Source organism: Elephas maximus, chromosome 16, assembly GCF_024166365.1.
Source record: "Elephas maximus indicus isolate mEleMax1 chromosome 16, mEleMax1 primary haplotype, whole genome shotgun sequence".
NCBI lineage: Eukaryota > Metazoa > Chordata > Mammalia > Proboscidea > Elephantidae > Elephas > Elephas maximus.
Genome location: NC_064834.1, coordinates 2,496,078 through 2,522,998, shown reverse-complemented (window position 1 = coordinate 2,522,998; position 26,921 = coordinate 2,496,078). Strand labels below are relative to the sequence as shown.

General features: G+C 46.0%; 1 protein-coding gene across 4 annotated transcripts in view; it reads left to right on the top strand.

Annotated features, from left to right (window-relative positions):
- VSTM4 (V-set and transmembrane domain containing 4) overlaps positions 1-26,921 on the top strand; it is a 176,402-nt gene that overhangs the window by 39,654 nt on the left and 109,827 nt on the right. For all 4 annotated transcript variants that reach the window (XM_049854948.1, XM_049854946.1, XM_049854947.1 and 1 more), the window contains exons 3-4: positions 4,166-4,234; positions 13,175-13,282. In XM_049854948.1, the coding sequence (XP_049710905.1) occupies positions 4,166-4,234; positions 13,175-13,282 (177 nt within the window). The remainder of the gene's footprint in view (positions 1-4,165; positions 4,235-13,174; positions 13,283-26,921) is intronic.

The following is a 26,921-nucleotide window of genomic DNA, read 5'->3' as shown; positions in this document are numbered from 1 at the left end:
GCGGAGGTGAGAGCGGAGGGAGAGCAAGGCACTGTGACTCCGGTCATGCTCCTTTCTTGGAGGGGATGAGAAGTCCCACCCCTCACCCATGGACACCCAAATGCAGAGGAGTGGAGACCCCACCTACCATCATGACCTTATAAGACAACCCATTGGTTAAAAGGCTGACTGAACCCCTACGTTTGAGGGATTTGGCTGAGAACTCCCCCAGCCATAGGTGTCAGAGCAAGGACTTTCAGCTCTCCTGAGCTGAGGTGTAGGAGGAACCAGCAATCTAGACACGGAAGACTGCTTGTTGCCTTCTTCCCTATTATCTGTGAGTCCGGGTGGACCACAAAGTGACACAAATACTGGTGGAAGTGTGTAGGGTTATTGACTCTTGTTTAAATGGCCACAGCCTTCTGATCACAAAACTCATGGGAAACCATCACAAATTCTCTTCAGTTAAGAACTTGTTTTCTGTCAGAAAGTCTTTGACTAACGTAAGTAACCTGTGGCTGAGAAATCTGCCACCCTTCCCTGGGTGGTTGATGGATTTCATCTTCCATCCTGTCCACCACTCAGTGACATCTTCCGTTCAGTGTCTACAGGTTGATCCTGGAAAAGCCGTAACAGGTGTGTGGAGCCGCAGTGGAGGGAAGTGCATTCATAAAGTCAGGAGACTCACTGGTTCACTAAAAAGCCCTTGTGTTGGCCTGGCCACGTGGGACTGTGTTGTTTTCTCATGGCCTGTGGACTAAGTCAGACGTGTGGTTTGACACTGTATCAAACTCAGTTTGAGATAGGGCAGGATTAGCAGCTGAAACAAGGTAGTTATGGAGAAACCTTGGGAAAATTCCTGACGCTCTGGCAGAGTCTACGTAAAGATTATTCTTTTTTACAGGAACAGAAAAGATTATGACCAGTGTTGCTAAACATCCCATGCAAACAAAGTTGCTGCACTTTCCGATAAAATATCCACATCTCTGCACCGGGGACAATGAGCAGCATACACTAATCACCTGCTCATTGTTGTTAGTTACCACCGAGTTGGCTCTGGCTCACAGCGACCTCAGGTATAATGAAACTAAACATTGTCTGGTCCTGCGCCATCTTTATCATCATTGCTTAGAGCCCCTTTAGTTTAGACTCCCAGTTTGCTTGCTTTTTCAATGCGTATGTCTCCATGTGTAGATCTGAGAGACACTTGCTGCCTTTGTTCCAAGTAATGCAAAGGGAGTTATAATTGGATTAAATTAAGACCCCACAATTTCCATCCCTGCAAGACCCCTGAAAAAAGTGATCTGAAGGCACTCTGCCTTTGCTACAAGGGCAGCAACATGGGTAGCTGTGAAGATCTGGCCACAAGGACAGGGCACCCATTCTTGTTCACCATTTGGACAAGGGAAGATTCACACTCTGAGACAGAGGGCTGACAACACAGGAACATTCTAGGCACTGAAATTACAACAGTGTGTAAAGTAGACAAAACTCACTGCTCTTAGGAAGCTACCATCCTCGTAAGTAAGAATAGCTCACTAGGTCTTGGGCACTGTTCTAAGCATCTCATACGTATTAACTCATTGAATCCTTCCACATACATTCCCTGTGAGTTGTTGTTATTAGTTGCTGTCGAGTCGATGCCAGCTCATGGTGACCCCAAGTGTGCAGAGTAGAACTGCACTCCATAGGGCTTTCAAGGCTGTAACCTTTTGTAAGCAGATCACCAGGCCTTACCTCCAAGGCACCTCTGGGCACATTTGAACCACCAGCCTTTTGGTTAGTAGTCCAGCACTTAACCATTTGTGCCTCCCAGGGACTCCTACTCTGTGAGTAGGCACTTATTATCACCACTGTTTTGCAAATGGGGAAGCTTGCCCAGACTCATTTGGCCTCCAAGTGGCAGGCTAGTGTATCTACCCAGGCAATGTGTATCAGTGAATCTCAAACTTTAAAGTGCATACAAGTCACCCAGAGGATCTGTCAAAAAGCTGATTCTGTTTTAGTAGATTGGAATGGGGCCTGAGATTCCACTGTTCTGACAAGCTCCCAGGTGTCACTCATGTTGCTGGTCCATAGAACGTGCATACGCACACACAGACACACTCAAAACCCGTTACTGTCTAGTCGATTCCAACTCATAGTGACCCTATAGGACAGAGTAGAACTGCCCCATAGGGCTTCCAAGGCTGTAATCTTTACAGAAGCAGACTGGCACATGTTTTTGCTGAGGAGCAGCTGGTGGGTTCAAGCCGCCAATCTTTCACTTAGCAGCTGAGCACTTAACCACTGTGCTACCAGGGCTTTGTTTTTTTCTTTCCCATATATGTAGAGAGAGGAGGGGGTAAGGGAGGGGAGGGTAGGCCAATTGTTGGAGACATTTAATTCTTTAAGAAATTCAGTCATACTTAAGCAGTTGTGGGAAGCTACACAGAAGGTATAAAGTGGCAACTAAAATATTTAGGAGGGAAATAGAGCTTTTGGAAATTTTTACAGTGCTAGGGAGATGAAAATTGAGAAGACTGGCAAATACCCCCAGGCTTTCCATTGGTGATAACCTTAAGAGTAAGGGCAAATCAAAAATCGATAAGACCATACAAAAATTGGAATCGAGCCTCTAAGCAGTTAAAACCCTGATTGGATTAAGGTGATCTTCCCCTATTCTAAAACTTCCTACAATAAAACTGAAATTTTATCCAGAGCCTCCCAGTTTTTTATACCCAGTGTCTGGCATTCAATTACAAAATATCAATATAGTAAGGGAGTGAAACCAAATGAAACCAATATAATAAAAACAAACCTATGGGTGATGCTGTTACAAAAGTTATCAGACTTGAACATTAAAATAATATGATTAATATGGTCAAGAAACTATATGATAAACTGGAGACATTAGAGAATTAGAATCTATAAAAATTATTAAATTGATAATCTAGAACTCATAAGTACAATAAATTAGATTAAGAATATAATAGATATCTTTAACAATAGGTTAGACACAGATGAAGAGAATATTGGTGATCTGGAAGACAGGTCAATAGAAAATATTCACTGTATCCTGGAGAGACAAAAGGATGGAAAATTCATAAATGAAATACATGACAATAATAATACAGGTGTTTGTGGTGGGATAAAAAATAGAGTTAAGTTCCAGGCCATCTTTGCCATGTTTCTTGCCTCTCATCTTGATTCAGTTCCTCATTGTATGACCCGCATTTAGTTTCCTTTTCTGTTTTAACTACCATTGGCTTTTTATTCAGGTCCTAGATTCTCTTGTCTTGGATTGTCCAGTATGCTAGCTACTGAAAACATGTGTCTATTTACATTTAAATTAATTAAAATTATTATTTCAGTTCCTTAGTTACACTAGCCACATTTCAAGTGCTCAGTTTGGGGCTAATGGCTACCATATTGGAAAGTTGAGATTTAAAACATTTCTATCATCACGGGTAGTTCTATCAGATTTGACATTTTACTTTGTTATTCAGGTCAGGTTTTATGTTTTTTGTTTGTTTGTTTAACTTATGATTATGTTTCTACTCTGCACAAAAACCTTTCCATGCTTCCAAACTTCTTAGTGTGATGTTCAAGGTTTAGCTTTTCTGTGTCTCCCTGCCTGTTGAAAGCAGGCACTGTAAATTCAGTGATCAGCCACTGACTGAGAGAAGACAAAGTAATCGCAGGATCAGATGCTGACTGCTACGTGTGACCGTCTTGCATGAAGAACAGCTCTCAGAGCACTGACCCTGCCTGAGTCGTTGGATGACCCTAGGCTCCTCTGTCTAGGAATACTGGGGCAAGTGCACTAAACTTCAGAAATACTCCCATTAAACTGGTAAAATAAATGATGTTTTGGTTCCTGGAATTCCCACTGAGGAATCTTTATCGGAATAGGAAGCAACTGGGGCTTTTATTGACAATTGGCTGAGTCTTGGCTTTGCCATTTACTGACTTTCAAACATGGACAACTAACTTCACCTGTCCTCTGCTCAGTTTCTCATCTGTTAGTGGATGTCATACCTTGCCCTACGTAAGAGTTGTGACAAGTAAATGTGGTTTTACAGATGTGAAAATTACTTTACAGATTGAAAAGCATCTTATGCCATATGGCATTTTGGATTGCATTGTGGGCCAGGTCTGTGAGCTTCTGTACTTTATGTCATGCTGTTTCGTTTTTGTCTTGCAGTGATTTCCTTCAAAACTTCCGAAGATTCACCCTTTGAGAAAAAGAAAGAGGCCTGGGCGTTTTTTGAAGGTAAAGCTTGTGTATATATATTTTTTAGTATAAGACACAGTCTCACTTTTAGATAAAAGGAAAGGAATGGAATAAAAAGAAAGGACCTTGATGTCTTAGTTTTACCATAATGTCAAGTAGTTTTCTTGACCTAAATTAACTCTAGACTAAAATGGAAATTTTGGTTGGTGTACGCCCACAGATGTTTTTAGTATATGTTTTTTTGCTCTAGATCCCTATTCCTATTTGATGTTAGGGAGATCTTTAAGTGATACATGGTGTAAACAGTTAACGTGCTCCGCTGCGACTGAAAGGTTGTAGGTTGTAGTTCACCCAGAGACACCTTGAAAGAAAGGTCTGGTGGCCTACTTCTGAAAAATCAGCCATTGAAACCCTATGGGACATAGCTCTGCTCTGATTCCTACGGGGTCGCCATGAGTCAGAATGAACTCAGCAGCAATTGGTTGATGCAGGTGATATGAAAAATACGTGTGACTATATTTTATCTGAAGTTTTTTTTTTAATGGAATTTGGGGTTTTAGAAGCAGTTTGAAATCCTTAAGCAAGTGCTTCTCAAGCGTGGATGTGTGTTAAAATCACCTCATGAACTTTAAAATTAGCTCTGATGCCTGGATCGTTTCTGGAGATTCTGGTTTAGTCGGTATGTGTTTAAAGCTTCTCAGAAAGTCAGAGGGGGACAGGAGACGGGAAATCCAGGATGGAAAGGAGGAGTGTGCTGTCACGTTATAGGGAGAGCAACCAGGGTCACATAACAATGTGTGTATAAATTTTTGTATGGGAAACTGACTTGAACTGTAAACTTTCACTTAAAGCAGAATTAAAAAAAAAAAAAAAACTTCTCAGACTGAGGACCACTGCCTTAGCACAGTGGCTGTCACAGTGGGTCCCAGACCAGCAGCATCAACATCACCTGGGAACTTGTTATAAATGCATGTTGTTAGACCCTGGCCCTCCTTACTGAATCAGAAACTCTGAGGGTAGTCCCACTAATCCATGTTTTAACAAGACCTCTAGGTGATTCTGATGCACACTTCTCAGGTTTGAGACTTAGAGAGCTGGTTCTCAACCAGGGGTGATTTTGCACCCCCCACCCAGGAGACATTTGCCAATGTCTGGAGTCAATTTTGGTTGCCACAACTGTGGGGGTGTTACTGGCATCTAATGGGTAGAGTACAAGGATGCTGCTAAACATCTTGTAAAACACAGAACAGATTCTATAACAAAGACTTATCTGGCCCCAAATGCCAAGAGTGCCTAGGTTAAGAAACTCTGTCTTAGACAGAGAGTCCCCGATGGAGCAGGAGAAAAGTATGGTGCAGAACTCAACCCACCAAAAAAAAAAAAAAAAAAACCTCAAGTTTACATAAAAAGACCAGACTTAATGGTCTGACTGAGACTAGAGGAACCCCAGAAGATATGGTCGCCAGACTCTCTGTTAACCCAGAGCTAAAACCATTCCCGAAGCCAACTCTTCAGACAAGATTAGACTGGACTATAAAATATAAAATAATACTCGTGAAGAGTGTGCTTCTTAGCTCAAGTAGATAAAAAAAAAAAACTCTTTTTTTTTGTTTTACCTGAGACTAAATGGGCAGCTCCTGTCTGGAGGAGAGATGAGAAGGCAGAAAGGGACAAGAGCTGGTTGAATGGACACGGGAAACCTGGGCTGGAAAGGGGGAGTGTGCTGTCACATTATAGGGATTGCAACTAGGGTCACATAACAATATGTGTATAAATTTGTGTATGAGAAATTGAGCTGTGAACTTTCACTTAAAGCACAATTAAAAAAAAAAAAAAAGACCCTGTCTTAGAATAAGGCAAGTTCACAGACATTACACAAAGCATCAGAGAGTTTCTGCCATAAGCAGGGAAAGAATGTACTCCTTTGTGAGTTCTCAGGCAGAGTTATTGATCAGTAAAGACCGATTAATGTTAAAAGGTGATCAGGAAATTGTAAAGGATTATATCTTGTGAAGGCATGGAATTTGTGGATGAATGATGACCTTGCTAAAAAGATTTAAAGAGCTGGTGTTCCTTGGGAGCTTGCCATCTCCCTTGGTTAACCCAGCAGGGTGTGGTGGAAGGAGAGCTGGACCAAAAGGAGAACACTGGGATTCAGCTCGGCTCTCCTGCTTACTAGGCATCATGTAGTGGCTGGTGGAGGTAGAGATGGACTTAGAGGGAGAACACTTTAACGCAAACCCAACTCTTCCAATAACTAGAAGACTGAGGGACTTCCTCCCTTAGATAAATTGAACTGTAGTTGTGAACAAAGTTTGCAGATCATAAGGTGCCACACATATAGGCTGTTGCAGTTTGCTGTATGGTTTTCTAGTCATAAATATTTCGTTTCTCAGTTTGCACTTCATTCCAACAAAGACCCTTTGTATTCCCTGGCTGTTCTTCTTCGTATTCTCTGATGGCCTCTTTCTCCTAGGAAAATACTCTCCAGTCCTTCCCTATTCTCTCATTCAGGGAATGCCTATCCTTTGGCAAGGAGATGAAAGTGACATTAGTCCTCCTAGAATGCAGCAGTAGAAGAAACAAGGGCTACTCTTCTAATTTGCTAGTCAGTAAAATTGAGATGACTCAGTTGATTTACCCCACATTTCTGGAGTTGCACCATGGCCCAGGTGCTGCAATGAGGAGGGTCGTGAGAAGGTCCAGGGGGTCCCCAAGATCTGACAGTGGGAGCCCCATTTATTATCAGATGCTTAAGAATCTCTTGGGGAGTGTCTTAGCAGCCTGGCTCTGGGTGCCGCCCTGAGATTCTGATACAAGGAATGAAAGCACCTGGTGCATATTTTGAGAAATACAGTGGTAGAAAAAACAAGATTTTATATATTTGGGAGAATTGCAGCATTTAGTCTTGACACACTTGGCAGCATAATTAACACCTCTAAAACGTTTTTTTAAAAACACCTTGTAAAGTTAACAGTATTTTATAACTCACGTGTAGCTAGAATATCAGACTTAACCCTTGACCCAGCTCTACATGAGATCCGTAGGCCAGTCTGCACTCTCTTCTCAACAGAGAGGATTCGGTTGTTTCAGAAAAGCAGACCTGGGATTGTCCCTGTTTAATGCGTCTGGGCAGCTGCTTCCAAACTGTTCTTTTCCTGTGATGTTGGCAGCTGTGTGGTGGCGCCTGTATGTTCTGCTTCTTTAACCCAGCTGCAGCTTCTGGCCCGGTCAGTGGCAGCGCTGAAATCCTCTGGTGCGTGCTCCCAGGCCTTTGCCCTTTTGTTCCTGGATGGGAGAGCCACAACAGGGTTGCAGACGGATATCCATTTTCCCGGGGCTTCGTTGGGCCTGGCCATGTGCCTGCTGCACAAAAACAGCATTGTCAGGCCTCTCAGCAAGATACTGGAGAAAATTGAAATCCCTCAGGGCTGGTGTTCAGGTATTTCTTCCCCAGCAAGATGGTATTACAAGCTGGATGAAAATAGTGGCAGTGCACATACTTCTCTGGACAGAAACTGCCATCTGCTAGGCATTGGCGTTTACTTTGGGCATGTCGACTCTGACTCGAAAAGCGTGCTCTTTGCCCAACAGTCTAGCTATGTCCAGTTTCTTGATTCAAGGGGCCAGGGGGTACTTGGTTTCCTGGACTGTGCTGAGGAATGTCAGGGCCACCATGTTGGAAAGTGGTGCTGAATGCCCCTGCTGGGAGCAGGGTTGCCCAGCAACAGGTGCCGTCTGCCCTTTGTTGAGGCAGCTCCGGGCTCTGCCTTGTTGCTGTGGCAGCTCGGCTTCTCGGAGGGATGGGAGCTGCCATGCTGACCCTTTGTGCACCCCGCCTCGGCCTCCCTACCACGCCTGCATCCACAGCAGCGTGCCCACCCCCATCTGCTTCAGGGAGACCTGGGCTGGGGGCGTGGGGTGACATTTTCTGCATGGCGGTTTGCATTTGAGTCTAAAAATGGCATCTGTGCCTTTTGAAGCTGAATGGCGAGAGACAAGCTGCCAGTGGTTTCAGCGACTGTAACCAGACTCTTAGCAGTCGGCTTAGAGCAGGTGTGCAGGGAGAGCTGGCATTTTAGAAACTAGTTCCAGATTTGGGTAAGTGCAGATGTTTTGTCAAAATGTGGCCCTGAAGGTTTGTATTTCGCCTACGGACAAGACTTGTTTGGCCTGTTTTGAGGTTTAAAACCGTTGAGCTGACAGTTTGAATTAGAATGATTTTTATATGAAAGCTGAAGGCAAAGTCAGAAGCCCTGGCAGCACTGAGCCGCTCCTGCCTGACAGCCATCCATCATACACGGCACATGATTTTCACTGGCCGCCATTAGATACGGGCCCCTGGAGCCTTAGAAGGCTGTGACCTGTGTTTACAGGGAGAGCCAGGGAAGGGGGTTTCAGTGCTTTGAGTGGACACAGCAGGGCAGTTATCTTTATGCAGCAAAAGGAACCTGGAACAGAAAGAAAACCATCCGAGCTTTGGGTACTGGCTGCTGTCTGATCTGGGAACCTCAGGTGTACTTTGCCAGCTTTTCTCCCGCTAGGTGCTGCTTTTAAAGGTTTAAGAACATGATAGTGAGGAGCCACGGTAGCTCCTGTACCCATGGAGACTCACATGCGCTGGCCAGTCTCAAAGCCCAGGGGACCACGTGCTTGGCAGAGATGCCGGGCCTTTGGACAGGCCAGATGTTTTGGGATTCTGTAGCCCTGGTGCCTGTGGGAAGCCTCCTTCGTGCCCAGTTGATGAGGTGGTGATCCGAAGCCATAGTGCAGGCCTTTTGAAGCTCCCCACCACCCCCAGGGCGCAGCCAGCCACCGAAGTCTGCAGCCTGCTGTGGGGGGAGCCAGGGAGAGGGCAAGTACCACAGCGACCTCGCCTTCGGCATGACTATCCCTGGTTCCCACAACCCTGAAGCCAAGGAGAGAGCCAGGATGAGGAGGGAGCTCGCAGGGCCGACCACTCTGCTCCTGTAGCACAGAGACCTTGGGAAGACACGCTTTCTCTCTGTACCAAAATAAAAACGAAGGCAGACTGCCATTGCCTCTGGGCCAGATTCTCTCTTCTGTGCGAACTGGGGTGTGTCCAGTGACCCAGTACCCGTTGCTGTAGAACGTGCTCAGACTCACGGTGACTTCGTGTGTGTCACAGTAGAATTGTGCCCCTTAGGGTTTTCCTGCTGATTTTTTGGAAGTTTTTTTTAGACCACCAGGCCTTCCTTCCACCTCTGGGTGGACTCAAACCTCCAGCCCTTTGGTTAGCAGGTAGCTCAGTGCCTTAATCGTTTGCACGGCCCAAGGACTCTGCCTCAGGCCCACATCTGAATTCCTTCTGGGCAGATGCTGCGTCCACCATGTTGTCTCCCTGCCTGGCCATGCGACTGTGTTGTGTACCATCCCCCAGTGCCCGCAAAGGGCCCCGCTGTCCTGTTCCCGGAGCACACTGCCCAGCGATCTGTGAGTGGGGCATATGTTCACCGTCTTGTCATGAATCCAGCTTGCGCACTCTGCCCAGTCCTGTAGTTTCCTGTAAACTGTCTTGTCCCAGAATCCAGGAGTCCCGTTTCTGCCTTTATGTGGTCTCCAGGAAAGCCCAAGGCATCCCACTCGTGCCGTTCTCCACCCTGTTAATCTCCACAGCCCACACATCAGAGATCGGGGTGTCCGTGTAGAAAGGCAGCTCTGAGTTAAGTTATCTGAGAACCTGCTCATTTCCGTCTGAGCCTCTTCGTGTCCACTGACTCCTCAACGGCACTAATCTGCCTTTTGCCCCCAGCATCCCGCGTAAACAGCTCCCCCTGGACCTTCCCAGTGGCTGCTAATGGGAAAACCCAATGGGGACTTTCCAGTTGTGCTTGATGCTGTTAGAGTTCTTTCTTACAGTGCTCTGCACTGTTGGCTCTACCAGCACTCGCTGTGCTTTCCTCCGTTCTCCTGCTTGCTCCCTGCTCCCTTGGTGGGAGATGTTTTCTCTGTCCCATATGCTTCTCCTGCTCTCTCCCCTCCAACCTGGCCCCATGGTTTTTCCTCCTTATTTTTAGTCCAGGCTTCTTAAGTTGCCAGTAACAGAAACCCACTCAAACTAGCATAGCTAAAAAAGCTGACTGACCCTAAGAACACAGAAGGATCTCGGGGACTCCAAGGGCGGAGGCCACATGGGCCTCCTAGGGGCTTGGACCAGGGAGGAGGGGGTCGGAAGGCACCCCACAATGTCTGCTTCCCTGTCATTTGCCCTTCTCTCCTTGACTGTGAGGCTTATCTGCTTCTGCAGACACGCCCGGGAAGCCAGCCTCCCACAACCCCTGGCTGCTTGTGTTTTCAGTTTCAGCTCTTACCTAAACTGCCTGTCCAGGTCCTGAGAGCTCGAGGAAGGCGCCTTCCCACTGACTCAGCGATTTCACTTCTAGGAACTTAAGGATGTAATGTGAAAAATGCATTAAGGTCTCAGTTTATGAACACTCATCATAGAATCATTGGTTATGGGGAACAATTAGAAGCACTTTAAATAGCCAAGAATAAGATTTTGTGAAATCACTTATGATATATTAAGATGATACACTTTTATCGTATTTTTCAAAGCAGTTCAGAATCAATTTTTGAGTCGAGGCTGATGAGAAAATGAGATTGAATAAAAAGCAAAGCATGAGACTGAATGATCTCAGTTAAAATATACATTTGTGTGTGTGTTGCTGTTTGCTGCTGTCAAGTTGGCCTCTGACTCATAGTGACCCCATACACAAGGGAACAAAACACCGCCTGGCCCTACCACCCCTGAGATCAGTTTGGGATCAAACTATTGTGGTCCACAGGGTTTTCACTGGCTGCTTTTCAGGAGTAGGTTGCCAAGCCTGTCTTCCTAGTCCGTCTTAGTCTGGAATCTCTGCTGAAGTCTGTTCAGCATCATAGCAACGTGCAAGCCTCCACTGGTGGATGAGTAGTGGCTCCTCGTGAGGCGAACGGGCCAGGATTCGAAACTGGGTTTCCCACATGGAAGTGGAGAATTCTATCACTGAACCATCTCTCTCTGTTACACACCAAATGTTAGCAGTAGCCATTTCAGGGTGATGGAAGGGCTAGAGACTTCTTTTCTCTATAAATTTTTTATATATTCTGTTGTTTTAAACATGACGTCAAGAACTCCAGCCTTCTTGGAAGCCATCCAGCTTCCCCAGGCTGGGTGGCGTCCCTCCTCTGTCCCTTTCTAGTACTGGGCACACATTTCTGTTGTTGCAATTACCATGTCGTCCTTTAACTTCTTGAAGAGAAGACTTGGTTTTCATCTCTGTGTCTCTGGTATCTAGCAAAAGGTTGCACAGGACTGACAATGAATGTTAACTGAAGAAATTTTAAGTCAGCAGAGAGACATTTTTGTTAAGTTCAAACATCTGCAGCTTTTCTCTGCATTGAAAGCTTCCCTCTTCTCCTTCTGAGCAGCGTTGGGATCTTACTGGTCAGACTGACGATAATGTTGACCATTGGCATTTAAGGATGGTATGTATATGAACATGGTTTAGCTGCTGGGACTTGAAAAAAGGAACTTTTTATTTTGAGATAGTTGTTGAATCGCATGCAGTTTTAAGACTTAATGCGGAGAGATCCTAGGCTCCCCTTGCAGTTTCCCTCAATTGACCGCCTTGTAGAGCTCCAGTACAATGTCACAACCGGCATACCGACATTGATAACAGTCACGAAGCAAAACATCTCCTTAGAGCCCCCCGACCTTGCTCCCTCCTCCACCCCTCCTTAACCCCTGCCAACGAATCTCTTCTCTATTTGTATAATTCTGTCATATCAAAAATGTTTTATAAATGGAATCTTACGTTATGTAACCTTTTGGGATTGGTTTTTATCACTCAGTATAATTCCCTGGAGACTTATCCAGTGATTTGTACCAGTGTGTACCATTGTGTTCATTCCTCTGTATTGCCAAGTAGTATTCCATGGTAAGCCTGTTCCACAATTCGTTTAACCATTCACCTGCTGGAGGACATCTGGGCTGTTGCCATTTTTTTGGCTTTTATGAATAAAGTTGCTATAAATATCCACATGCAGGTTTTCGTGTGAACTTAAGTTTTCATTTCTCTGGGCTAAATTCCCAGGAACGTAGTTACTGGGTCATACGGAAGCTGCGTGTGTACTTTTGTTAGAAACTGCCAAACCCTTTGGCAGAGTTCCCACCAGCAATGTGTGAGGGGTTTGGTTTCTCAGCATCCTCACCAGCATTTGGTTTTTTTCCTACTCTTTTAGAGCCATTTTGATGTGTTTGTATTTTTATCTCATTGAGGTTTTTAATTTGCATTTCCTTAATGGTTAATAACATTGAACATCTTCATGTGTGTATTCTCTTGGGTGAAACATCTGCTCATATCTTTGCTATATTTTCTAACTGGGTTTTTTTTTTTTTTTACTGTTGAGTTTTGAGACTTATTTATACATTCCAGGTACTAGTCCTCTGTCAGATTCACGGTTTTCAACAATTTTCTCCCAGTCTGTAGCTTGCCTCCTCATCCTCTTCACGTGGGCTTTCACAGAGCAAAGATTTTTGAATTTGATGAAGTCTGATTTATCCATTTTTAATTTTATGGGCCGTGGTTTTTTTGTTTTTGTTTTTGGTATCAAGAACTCATTGCTGAGCCCTAGATCCTGAAGAGGTTTTTTTTTCCCTAAAAGTTTTCTAGTTTTACATTTTACATGTAGGTTTGTGATCAACTTTGATTCATTATCACGTAAGGTGTGAGATTTGGGTTGAGGTTCATTTTTGTCTTGCTGCCATTGAGCTCTGGTGAAAACTGAGTTGGGCATATTGTTCGGGTCTGTTTCTGGGTACTGTACTCTGTTCCATTGCTCTGTGTGTCCCTCTGCCAGTTCCACAGGGTCTTGATTGTGTAGCAGTGGGACTTCTAAAGCCTTGTCCCTCACCTGTTCTGTGCCGAGGGCGGCGGGCTTTCCCGTATGTGCTGACACCCTGTGTTTGCCTTTCAGACATCTATGTGTACGCCGTCCTTGTGTGCTGTGTCGGGATCCTCAGCGTCCTCCTGTTCACTCTGGTTATCATCTGGCAGTCAGTGTTCAGTAAGAGGAAGTCCCGAGGTAAGAAAACTGGTACTCTCCCATCTGGGGAGGGGCAGTGTTTGAAGGCCTGGTTCTGAGCACAGACAAACCACAGACAAGCAGAGGATGCTGGGACATGCACAGTGATTCGGGGATTATTTCCTGTGACTGGGGGGCAGAGAGGCCCATAGGTGGGAGAAGATGCTCTCCCCTTCTTGTTGTTAGCCGCCACAGCAGCGGCCTCCAACTCACCTCATCCCCGGTCCTGTGCCATACTCGTGTCTTGGACAGGCTCTGCTGTGACCCACAGGCTTTTCACTGGTGTTGAAGTTTGGTGATTTTTGGACATAGATCACCAGGCCTTTCTTCCTAGTCTGTCTGATTCCGGAAGGTCTGTGAAAACCAGCTCAGCATCACAGCGACACCCGGTCTTCCAATGACAGACAAGGTGGTGGCTGTGCTTGAGGGGTGCTGGCTGGGAATCGAGCCTGGGCCTCCCTCACGGGAGGCGAGAATTTGCCACGGAACCACTGGGCCTCCCTCACGGAAGGCGAGAGTTCGCCACGGACCCACTGGGCCTCCCTCACGGAAGGCGAGAGTTCGCCACGGACCCACTGGGCCTCCGTCACAGAGGGTGAGAGTTCGCCACGGACCCACTGGGCCTCCCTCACGGAGGGCGAGAGTTCGCCACGGACCCACTGGGCCTCCCTCACGGAGGGCGAGAGTTCGCCACGGACCCACTGGGCCTCCCTCACGGAGGGCGAGAGTTCGCCACGGACCCACTGGGCCTCCCTCACGGAGGGCGAGAGTTCGCCACGGACCCACTGGGCCTCCCTCACGGAGGGCAAGAGTTCGCCACAGACCCACTGATGCCCTCTGTTTCCCCGCAGGCTCTGCTGAAATGAAATGTGACCACTGCTAACATTGTTCAACTTTCTCTTTTTGTCGACATTCCTTCCTTCCTTGCTTTCTGAGATTTCTGATCTTGCTCATTCTCCCCAAAAGAGGCTGTGCTTGTCAGATGACTCTGGGCTCGAATCCTGGCTCTGCCACTTAAGACTGAGTTTGGGGACAAGTTTCCTCATTTTCTGAACTTGAGTTTCCTCTTCGGTGAAATTGGGCCAACCCCGCCTTCCCTGGATTGAAGGTGGCTGTGTGCATTCATGGTGTAAGGACATCACCTGGTGCTGGGCCTGACAGGCAGGTGGACCGAGAGAGCCTTGCCCTCCCTGCTCCTCTCCTGTCCAGGCCTCTGACTGTTCACACCAGTCTCCTGTTTGTCAGTGTCCCTGTTTCCCAGCTCTGACCTCAGTGTCTTGTCCTGTCTCCCTTGGTTCCTTAGTGGTTACGGTTCTCAGGGCTTCACTCTGTGAATTCCCTGTGAATGATGTCCGCTTTCTCTGGTCCCACATCTCGCCAGTGGCTCTTGTACCTCGTCTGACGTGCCCCACCTGGGTCCCTCCTTCAGCATTCCCAGATCAGTCAGGGTCACTGTGGCTCCTGGGGATGACAGGGGTAAGAGCTCGGCTCTGTAGTTAGGCTGACTCTGACTCAAATGGTGATCACTTACCAGCTGGTGACCTACCTCTGCACCAACTCTTCCTCAACAAAAAACGCGGGAAATTGCCCCGCACCTGTCTCACAGGACCGTTGAGGATTAAGTTAAAAAAAAAAAAAAGTGTGCAAAACCCTCGACACACTCTGGCTCATAGTAAGTATCCCATAGTTAAGCTAACAAATGGCTACCACTGTATATACTAGTTACTGTTATTAGCCCAAGGTCATCAACCTGGGAGGTATCAGATTCCATGCTCATGGCTGATGGGCATGCTGAAACAGGGAACCTGAGCAGCCTTGACAGAGGGGACTGGCTCCAGGAGTGTGGCAGGGCCAAGGGAACCAGGAAGCAAGGCGGTGCACCTAGGAACTAGCTCCTCCTGGGAGCTGTTTCACCCTAGACCTTGAGGGCAGGGGAGGGTGTGGTTCCTGGGGCTGTGGGGCTGGGGCCCTGGGGGAGGGTTCACCACAGGAGCCCCGAGCATGGAGAGAGGCAGAAGGAGCCAGACACGCACATTCCTCAGCGCCACCCCCGTCTCCTACAGGTCCCTCCCCTCTGTGGAAACCACCAGAAGCCAGAGGGCAGGGCAGCTCAGAGCTGCTCCACAGAGGTCAACTTCCAGGGCTCAGAGCAGGGTGGGGAAGGGTGAGGGGCCCCTGGGAGGCGCACGGAGAGGGCCTGGTACACTCAGCTACTTGGTGACAAAGCACGGGCTGGAGCCCAGATCCTTCTACTCCAAAGCCCACGCCCTTTCAACCACCCTGTGCTGCTCCCAAAATCCAGCTGAGAGGCCCTCCTCAGTGCAGCCCCACCTGATCACGAATGCCCCACTTGGAACCCTCTTGTACCACCTCATGGCACATGTTGTCACAGGTGCAGACACATTTGCTTCCCTTCAAAAGGACGATTCGTGAGGGCAGGAACCGTGCGTCTGATCTGCCATCCTTGGGATTTGGCTCAGGACAGCTGCTTGACAAATGGTGGTCGGATGGGTTTGTTTCCCAGCTGCTTTGCTCCAGCTGTTGGAGTTTGGAAGCCACATAGGCAGTTTCTAACATGTTTTGCTCTGAAGGCACCTTGGCCTGGCTCAGCGGTGTGAGAGAGAGATCTACGTGAGCTGCAGGCCCCATTAGGCATTAGCAGGGGCAGAGAGACAAAGCACAGTGGTTAGAGCCAGAAGACATCCCCTTCTCCCCCAGAGCCAAGAAAGGCAAGGCTGGGACACACGCTGTGGTCTCAGAGAGCCACAGAGAGCCCAGAATTTCCCCATCTTTACCCCACTGGAGTGGACACCAGACTGCCTCTACGTACCTGTGTACAGCATCCAAAATCCCTCCTGAGCTGCTGAGAACATTGCCTGAGCATCTGCTGGGGGCCGACCCCTCACTAGGCTCCTCACGCTCCCTTGAGATCCCCGGCACCACTTGGGAGGGCAGCGGGTCACTTCCATCTGACAGATTGCAGCCGGGGAGCGTTACAAAGCTCTGAAATAAGAAGGTGGTGGTGGGGCTCAAGCCCTGCCCGAGTCCACACCTGCCATTCAGTCTCCTAAAGCAAGCCGCAGGCACTTCAGAGCTGCCTTTCCAAGGGCCTTTCCTTCAGCCCTCCTGTGGCTGTTGTTGCTGAGGTCCGTCCCCAATGGCTCTTTATTGGCCCTGCAGCTCCTCGGGGAGCTGGGCCTTGGTCTGGGGCAACTCATGCCACTGCAGGGTGGGCCCTGCCCCTGCCGCCCTCGGAGTCGGCACCTCCCAGCCGCCCTGTGGAGCCAGGCAGGGACTGTTCAGAGGGTGCCTGGGCAGGGGAGGGCTATCCAGTAGGCAAGGTAAGCACAGTGAGATCTGTAGCGATCAATTTCATGTGGGTTTCACCACATCGAGAGATTGTTCCCTGCAGATTAGTAAGTAAGCACAAGTAAGCCCGTACTTACCTTGTTGACGAGGTCATTCGCCCCTGTCAGGGCCTGTACATTTGAAAAGAGGCTTTGATTCTGCAGGAAGTTGCTGTGGGGTTGGGAGAGAGACAGATGCCAGCCATACCTAGAAGCAGAACAGATGATCTCGTAAGCAAGGTAAGCACGGCGCTTACCTTGCCTGTTGGATAATCAGCCGCTGGGCTGAGGTTACCCCTTGACTGGCCACTGGAGCCTAAAAACACACTCCTCACAGTTTTTGGAGCAGACACTTCACCTGGGAACTTGCTAGGTTGCGGATTCTGGTTCAGTACGTCTGGGATGGGCTGGAGAGTGTGCCTTTCTAATGAACCCAGCTGCTGCTGTTCCTGACCTGACCCCAGCCAGCAGCCTCCTTACAACAAGCCTTTTACAGCGATCCCATGGCTATTTTGAAGTGAAACTCAGAGATAACGTATGCTACCTGTACCCGTAAGAGGATCTCTGGTGGCGCAGTGGTTTACGCCTCGGCTGCTAACCAGAAGGTCAGCGGTTCCAACCCACCAGCTGCACTGCAGGAGACAGATGTGGCCTTCTGCTTCCGTTAAGATCACAGCCTTGGAAAAAGCCCTGTCCTATAAGGTCACTCGGAGTCAGAATCGACTCGATGGCAGTGGGTTTTGGGGTTATACCTATAAAAATCAACTTAATGCACTAACTGTAATTAAAGGAAAGTAATTTACAGTACAATAAAATGGATTTTTGTTTTGCACCTACTTCTTTTGAGTAAGTTTGAATTTCGGAGAAAGCAATATTTCCTGATATTTGACATTCGACATAAAGGCTAAATCAGTATGTATATATATATATACCTATAAAACCAAGAAAACAAACCCATTGCTGTTGAGTCAATTCTGACTCATAGTGACGCTATAGGACAGAGTAGAACTGCCCCATAGGGTTTCCGAGGAGCGCCTGGCGGATTTGAACTGCCGACCTTTTGGTGTTTGGTCAGCAGCCGTAGCTCTTAACCACCACGCCACCAGGGTTTCCACACTACGCACCAGTACTACGTGCTGTTGAGTCGACCCTGACTCACAGGGACCCCATGTGTGTCAGAGTAGAACTGTGCTCCACAGGGTTTTCAGTGGCTGATTTTTAGGAAGTGGCTCACTAGGCCTTCCTTCTGAGGTGCCTCTGGGTGGACACCAGCCTCCAGTCTTTGGTTAGCAGCTGAGCATGTGAACAGTTTGCACCACCCAGACACTCCATACCAAGAAAAAAAAAAAAACCCCATTGTCATTGAGTCAGTTCTGACTCATGGTAACCCTGTGCGTTATGAGGCAGAGCTGCTCCACGGGATTTTCTTGGCTGTAATTTCTGCAGAAGCAGATTGCCAGTCCTTTCTCTCACTGCACCGCTGGGTGGATTCAAACCACTAACCTTCTACAGGTTCTCTCTGTCCCCCAGACCAAAAGGTTGGTGGTTTGAATCTACCCAGAGATGCCTTGGAAGAAAGGCTTGGAGATCTGCTTCCAAAAAGGTCACAGCCTTGAAAGCCCTGTGGAGCACAGTTCTACTCCACACACATTGGATCATCATGAGTTATAATTAGCTTGACTGCAATTGGGACACACGCTCGCACACACACACACGCACACACATATATATAATGTATCTTTATATATATATATGAATATCATCATGATATACATGCAGATGTATATATATATACACACACACACACATATATGTTGTTGTTGTTAGGTGCCGTCGAGTCGGTTCCAATTCATAGCGACCCTATGCACAACAGAACGAAACACTACCTGGTCCTGAGCCATCTTTACGATCGTTGCTATGCTTGAGCTCATTGTTGGAGCCACCGTGTCAATGTACCTCGTTGAGGGTCTTCCTCTTTTCCGCTGACCCTGTACTCTGCCAAGCATGATGCCCTTCTCCAGGGACTCATCCCTCCTGACAAAAGTATGTGAGACGCAGTCTCGCCATCCTTGCTTCTAAGGAGCATTCTGGTTGTACTTCTTCCAAGACAGATTTGTTCGTTCTTTTGGCAGTCCATGGTATATTCAATATTCTTTGCCAACACCACAATTCAAAGGCATCAACTCTTCTTTGGTCTTATTCATTGTCCAGCTTTCACATGCATATGATGTGATTGAAAATACCACGGCTTGGGTCAGGCGCAGGTCATGTCTTCAGGGTGACATCTTTGCTCTTCGACACTTTGAAGAGGTCCTTTGCAGCAGATTTGCCCATTGCAGTGCGTCTTTTGATTTCTTGACTGCTGCTTCCATGGCTGTTGATTGTGGATCCAAGTAAAATGAAATCCTTAACAACTTCGATCTTTTCTCCGTTTATCATGATGTTGCTCATTGGTCCAGTTGTGAGGATTTTTGTTTCCTTTGTGTTGAGGTGTAATCCATACTGAAGACTGTGGTCTTTGATCTTCATTAGTAAGTGCTTCAAGTCCTCCTCACTTTCAGCAAGCAAGGTTGTGTCATCTGCATAACGCAGGTTGTTAATGAGTCTTCCTCCAACGCTGATGCCCCGTTCTTCTTCATATAGTTCAGCTTCTCATATTATTTGTTCTGCATACAGATTAAATAGGTATGGTGAAAGAATACAACCCTGACGCACACCTTTCCTGACGTTAAACCAATCAGTATCCCCTTGTTCTGTCCGAACAACTGCCTCTTCATCTATGTACAGGTTCCTCATGAGCACAATTAAGTGTTCTGGAATTCCCATTCTTCACAGTGTTATCCATAGTTTGTTATGATCCACACAGTCAAATGCCTTTGCATAATCAATAAAACAGGTAAACATCCTTCTGGTATTCTCTGCTTTCAGCCAGGATCCATCTGACATCCGCAGTGATATCCCTGGTTCCACGTCCTCTTCTGCAACCGTCCTGAATTTCTGGCAGTTCCCTGTCGATATACTGCTGCAGCTGTTTTTGAATGATCTTCAGCAGAATTTTGCTTGCATGTGATATTAATGATATTGTTCTATAATTTCCACATTCGGTTAGATCACCTTTCTTGGGAATAGGCATAAATATGGATCTGTTCCAGTCAGTTGGCCAGGGAGCTGTCTTCATATTTCTTGGCACAGACGAGTGAGCACCTCCAGCGCTGCATCTGTTTGTTGAAACATCTCAATTGCTATTCCATCAATTCCTGGAGCCTTTTTTTTTTTGTCTTTTGCCAATGCCTTCAGAGCAGCTTGTAGTTCTTCCTTCAGCACCATCGGTTCCTGATCATATGCCACCTCTTGAAATGGTTGAATATCGACTAATTCTTTAGTCAGTCTAGCCAATGGTTTATCAATTTTGTTAATTTTTTCAAAGAACCAGCTTTTGGCTTTGTTAATTCTTTCAATTGTTTTTCTGTTCTCTAATTCGTTTACCTCAGCTCTAATTTTTATTATTTGTTTTCTTCTGGTGCCTGATGGATTCTTTTGTTGCTCACTTTCTATTTGTTCAAGTTGTAGGGACAGTTCTCTGATTTTACCTCTTTCTTCTTTTTGTATGTGTGCATTTATTGATATAAATTGGCCTCTGAGCACTGCTTTTGCTGGGTCCCAGAGGTTTTGATAGGAAGTATTTTCATTCTCGTTGCATTCTATGAATTTCGTTATTCCCTCCTTGATGTCTTCTGTAACCCAGTCTTTTTTCAGGAGGGTATTGTTCACAGTTTCCAAGTATTTGATTTCTTTTCCCTAGTTTTTCTGTTATTGATTTCTAGTTTTATTGCCTTGTGGTCTGAGAAGATGCTTTGTAATATTTCGATGTTTTGGATTCTGCAAAGGTTTGTTTTATGACCTAATATGTGGTCTATTCTAGAGAATGTTCCATGTGCACTAGAAAAAAAAGTATACTTTGCAGCAGTTGGGTGGAGAGTTCTGTATAAGTCAATGAGGTCAAGTTGGTTGATTGTTGTAATTAGGTCTTCCATGTCTCTATTGAGCTTCTTACTGGATGTCCTGTCCTTCTCCGAAAGTGGTGTGTTGAAGTCCCCTACTATAAATGTGGAGGTGTCTATCTCACTTTTCAATTCTGTTAAAATTTGATTTATGTATCTTGCAGCCCTGTCATTGGGTGCATAAATATTTAATATGGTTATGTCTTCCTGATCAATTGTCCCTTTTATCATTATGTAGTGTCCTTCTTTATCCTTTGTGGTGGATTTAAGTCTAAAGTCTATTTTGTCAGAAATTAATATTTCTACTCCTCTTCTTTTTTGCTTGATATATTTTTTCCATCCTTTGAGTTTTAGTTTGTGTCTCTAAGTCTAAGGTGTGTCTCTTGTAGGCAGCATATAGACGGATCATGTTTCTTTATCCAGTCCGAGACTCTCTGTCTCTTTATTGGTGCATTTAGTCCATTTACATTCAGGGTAATTATAGATAAATAAGTGTTTAGTGTTGTCGTTTTGATGTCTTTTTATGTGTGTTGTTGGCAATTTCATTTTTCCACATACTTTTTTGTGCTGAGACATTTTTCTTAGTAAATTGTGAGATCCTCATTTTCATAGTGTTTGATTTTATGTTTGTTGAGTCGTTACGTTTTTCTTGGCTTTTATCTTGAGTTATGGAGTTGTCATACCTCTTTGTGGTTACCTTAATATTTACCCCTATTTTTCTAAGTAAAACCCTAACTTGTATTGTTCTATATCGCCTTGTATCACTCTCCATATGGCAGTTCTATGCCACCTGTATTTAGTCCCTCTTTTTGATTATTGTGATCTTTTACATATTGACTTCAATGATTCCCTGTTATGAGCATTTTTTTTTAATTAATCTTAATTTGTTTTTGTGATTTCCCTATTTGAATTGATATCAGGATGTTCTGTTTTGTGACCTTGTGTTGTGCTGGTATCTGATATTATTGGTTTTCTGACCAAAACATTTCCTTTAGTATTTCTTGTAGCTTTGGTTTGGTTTTTGCAAATTCTCTAAACTTGTGTTTATCTGTAAATATCTTAATTTCACCTTCATATTTCAGAGAGAGTTTTGCTGGATATATGATCCTTGGCTGGCAGTTTTTCTCCTTCAGTGCTCTGTATATGTCATCCCATTCCCTTCTTGCCTGCATGGTTTCTGCTGAGTAGTCTGAACTTATTCTTATTGATTCTCCCTTGAAGGAGACCTTTCTTTTCTCCCTGGCTGCTTTTAAAATTTTCTCTTTATCTTTGGTTTTGGCAAGTTTGATGATAATACGTCTTGGTGTTTTTCTTTTTGGATCAATCTTAAATGGGGTTCGATGAGCATCTTGGATAGATATCCTTTCGTCTTTCATGATGTCACGGAAGTTTTCTGTCAGCAGATCTTCAACTATTTTCTCTGTGTTTTCTGTCCTCCCTCCCTGTTCTGGGACTCCAATCACTCGCAAGTTATCCTTCTTGATAGAGTCCCACATGATTCTTAGGGTTTCTTCATTTTTTTTAATTCTTTTATCTGATTTTTTTTCAGCTATGTTGGTGTTAATTCCCTGGTCCTCCAGATGTCCCAGTCTGCATTCTAATTGCTCGAGTCTGCTCCTCTGACTTCCTATTGCGTTGTCTAATTCTGTAATTTTATTGTTAATCTTTTGGATTTCTACATGCTGTCTCTCTATGGATTCTTGCAACTTATTAATTTTTCCACTATGTTCTTGAATAATCTTTTTGAGTTCTTCAACAGTTTTATCAGTGTGTTCCTTGGCTTTTTCTGCAGTTTGCCTTATTTCATTTGTGATGTCTTGAAGCATTCTGTAAATTAGTTTTTTATATTCTGTATCTGATAATTCCAGGATTGTATCTTCATTTGGGAAAGATTTTGATTCTTTTGTTTGGGGGGTTGTAGAAGTTGTCATGGTCTGCTTCTTTATGTGGTTTGATATCGACTGCTGTCTCCGAGCCATCACTAAGATATAAAAAAAAAATATAGTAGTGGTTTATTATATAATTGCTCACTGAGTCTTATCTTGTTTTGTTTTCTTTCAATATATGTGGATGGGCTACTAGATTGTGCTGTCTTGTTTGTTGTAGCCCTTGACTTACTTATGACCTATTACCAGCTGGTTTGGGCTGTTGCCAGATATATATGCCTGAGTCTATTCACTATTCTTGAGTAGAATCTGATTTTGGGTCATGAAGTGTGTGGTGCACCCTAACACCTATCCACCTTGAGAAGTAGTGGTGATAGTTGTGTGCACCAGATTCTATTAGCAGCTGGGGTTCACCCTCCAGGGGGGGCAGGATGCTGACAGACTTCCCACAAGTGTCAATGAGGTGGGTGTGTCTCTATTCCTATAGCACCTTGATGGGAGGGCACTGCAGGTGTACCTTAGGCCCCCAAAGCAAGTACCTCTACTGATTGGTAGGTGTCACTCTCCTTAGATCCCTAAGGCAAGAGGGTAGGTGGTCTGGGGGGAGCTTCAGCCCTCAGTTCCCTGTTGTGGGTCAGTTAGGGCTCTGTTGGATAAGCAAAGATATCAGACGTGGGAAACTTGTTTTTCCAGAAAATCCGCTAAAAAAAAATGCAGTCAGATCCCTATCAGAACTGCCTTTGGATTATAACCGCCACCTTGTTCCCTGTAAGGATGAAAATCCGAGATTTGGATCATATATGCTTGGCTGTAGCTGGTTCTGTGGTTTTAGTCCAATTAGGGATGGATTTTTGGTCCCTGGATTTTTTGTGGTTCCTTCTCTCAGGCCGGAAGAATGGGTTAGGAAAAGACCAAAAAAAAAAAAAAAAAAAAAAGGGGGGAAAGCAAAGCCGCCGCGGAGCCGGAGCCGTTCTCCCTCTGGCTCAGGAAATTCCAATGTTAATGAAGCTGCCTGGGAAGGGTGGGGGAGGGTTCAGAGAAATAGGAGAGTAGCACCTCGGAATATAGCCAAAGTTGCTTGTCTTGCTTGGAATGACTATTTTATCTGAGATTCCCGAGGGGCGTGTCGCCTACGTGTGCTGGCTGTGTGGAGATTGCCCCCGGGGGTCTGGCCCGCTGAAGCCGCGGTCAGATCCTCCGCTGCCAGTCCAAAGCCCAGCGTCAAGTTTCCCCTGCTGGGACACTGCACTCCCGGCTCCAAAATCAGTCGCCGCCTCCTGGGGACTTCTCGTCCCACCATCCGCGTCGCCGCGCCACGCCGTTCCCGCAGACCGGCTGGGCCCCCTCCCGGGGTTAGTTCAGGGGAGTAGAGCTGTGCCCCGTGCTTGCGCCGTGACAGCGCCCAGTCAAAAGCCCGGCGCCAAGGTTCCCCGGCTGGAACGCTGCACTCCCGGCTCCAAAACCAGTCACTGCCTCCCGGGGACTTCTACCACCAGCCGCGTCGCCACGCCACCTACGTGGACCGGCTGGGCCCCCTCCCGGGGTCAGTTCAGGGGGGTAGGGCTGCGCCCCTTGTTTGCGCTGTCACAAGAGTTTTGAGTTCAGCTTCCCTGGGCCCAGAAGCCCAGCGCCGAGGTTACCTGACTGGGACGCTGGCTCCAGGCTCTGAAAACAGTTGCTGCTTCCCCATATTTGTTCGTTTTCCGTCTCTAAATCTGTGTTTGTTGTTCAGGGTTCGTAGGTTGTTAGGTATGTGATCGATTCACTTGTTTTTCCGAGTCTTTGTTGCAAGAGGGGTCCGAGGTAGCGTCTACCTAGTCCACCATCTTCGAATATCGACTAATTCTTTTTGGTATAATGACTCTGTGCATTCCTTTCATCTTCTTTTGATGCTTCCTGAATCATTTAATATTTTCCCCATGGAATCCTTTACTACTGCCACTCGAGGCTTGAATTTTTTCTTCAGTTCTTTCAGCTCGAGAAACGCCGAGCATGTCCTTTCCTTTTGGTTTTCCATCTCCTGCTCTTTGCACATGTCATTATAATACTTTATTTTGTTTTCTCAAGAGGCCCTTTGAAATCTTCTGTTCAGTTCTTTTACTTCATCAATTCTTCCTTTTGCTTTAGCTGCTCGACGCTCAAGAACAAGTTTCAGGGTCTCCTCTAACATCCATCTTGGTGTTTTTTTTCTTTCCTGTCTTTTCAGTGACCTCTTGCTTTCTTCGTGGATGATGTCCTTGATGTCATTCCACAACTTGTCTGGTCTTCGGTCACTAGTGTTCAGTGTGTCAAATCTATTCTTGCGATGGTCTCTAAATTCAGGTGGGATATACTCAAGGTCATATCTTGACTCTCATGGACTTGCTCTGATTTTCTTCCGTTTCAGCTTGAACTTGCATATGAACAATTGATGGTCTGTTCCACAGTCGGCCCCTGGCCTTGTTCTAACTGATGATATTGAGCTTTTCCATCATCCCTTTCCACAGATGTAGTCAATTTGATTTCTGTGTGTTCCATCTGGTGAGGTCCATGTGTATAGTCGCCGTTTATGTTGGTGAAAGAAGGTATTTACAATGAAGAAGTCACTGGTCTTGCAAAATTCCATCATTCGATCTCTGGCATTGTTTCTATCACCAAGGCCATACTTTCCAACTACTGATCCTTCCTCTTTGTTTCCAACTTTCGCATTCCAATCGCCAGTAATTATCAATGCATCTTGATTGCATGTTCGATCAATTTCAGACTGCAGCAGCTGATAAAAATCTTCTATTTCTTCATCTTTGGCCCTAGTGGTTGGTGTGTAAATTTGAATACTAGTTGTATTCACTGGTCTTCCTTGTAGGTGTATGGATATTATCCTATCATAGATATGTGTATATATATGTATGTATGTTCCAGTTGTGATTGAGTCAGTTATCACTCATGATGACCCAATGTGTACAGAGTAGAAGTGTGCTCCATAGGGTTTTCAAGGCTGTAATCTTTTTGAAAGCAAGCCTTTCTTTTGAGACACCTCTGGTTAGATCTGCGCCACCAACCTTTCAGTTAGTAGTCAATCGCTGAAATGTTCGTGCCACCCAGGGACTCATACACACACGCACACAGACCCAGTAGCCACATGACAAGGACAAGTACAGGCTGGCGCAGGTGAGTCTGCCTTAAGTGGCCCTGCCCTTAGTGATGGGATTTTTAAAACCCCAACTGTTGGTAAAGTTTCAAATAAACACTCTTGCCCTGATCTTCACAGTAGTTACACTCATTACAATTTCATTTATAAATTCATCACATATTAAAAAGGAGCAAAAACATACCTTGTGTCTCTGTGTAAAGTAGGCATAGGTCCCAGGCTCAGAAAACAATGAATAGGTTTTTCCCTTCGTGACTGTCAGGGGGTCATCCCAAAGTCATGTGGGAGAACTCTTCCTCTGTGGGACTGCCCTGCATATTGCTGACTCTCAGGCATTACCCCCATCAATGTGGCCATCAGGAACACCCCCAGAGAGCCCTACTGACAACCAAGGCTTTGAGCAACTACCCCAAGTGTGATGCTGTGTCGTTCAGCAGGAGAAAGCAAGGCTTCCAGGAATCCCAGGGCCAGGCCCAGTGGAAAGGGTTCCTGGAGTGAGTAGAATTTCTCCATCTGTGGACCTACAAGCACTTGATATGCACTGACAGTTTTTAATTAAGATGACACATGTGCACATTGCGTTGTAACAACCCTGCATCGTCTTTATTCAAACTATTAATATGTATAAACTCTTGTTGTTCGCTGCTGTCAGCTCCAGCTCCAGCTCCTGGTGACTGGCGATCAGGTGGCAACCAAACGTTACTCAGCCCTGCGTCGTCCTCACGATGGCCAGCGTGTTTGAGCCCGTGTGCCAGTCAGTCTTACCGAGGGTCTCCTTTGTCCTTGTTGGCCTTCTAGCCTACCAAACACTATGTCCGCTTTGGTGGATGGTCCTTCCCAATTATATGCCCAAAGCAAGTGATTTGGACAATATTCTGTTGTGATTCATATGCTTTTCATTGGCTAATTTTTGGAAGATCGCCAGGCCTTTCTTCCTAGTCTTAGTCTGGAAGCTGCATTGAAACCTGTCCTCCATGGGTGACCCTACTGGTGTTTGAGATTCTGGTGGCATAGCTTCCAGCATCACAGCAACACCCAGGCCCCCACAGTATGGACAGATGGGTGGTAGATAAAGTGCTTAGAACAACGTTTAGTGTGAGAAGGGCCCTGGCTTACTAGGCACCAGTGACTACACACACCCCCTTGTTAGAGTGACAGTTCCTAGGTCTTCTACTCAAAATGCGTGTTGGGCCTTCCGCATCCTCACCTCGTACAGGAAAGAGTGCGTGTGAGCCACAGCAGGGGCCCATGTGGGAAACAGAGCTGAGCCCAGCACCT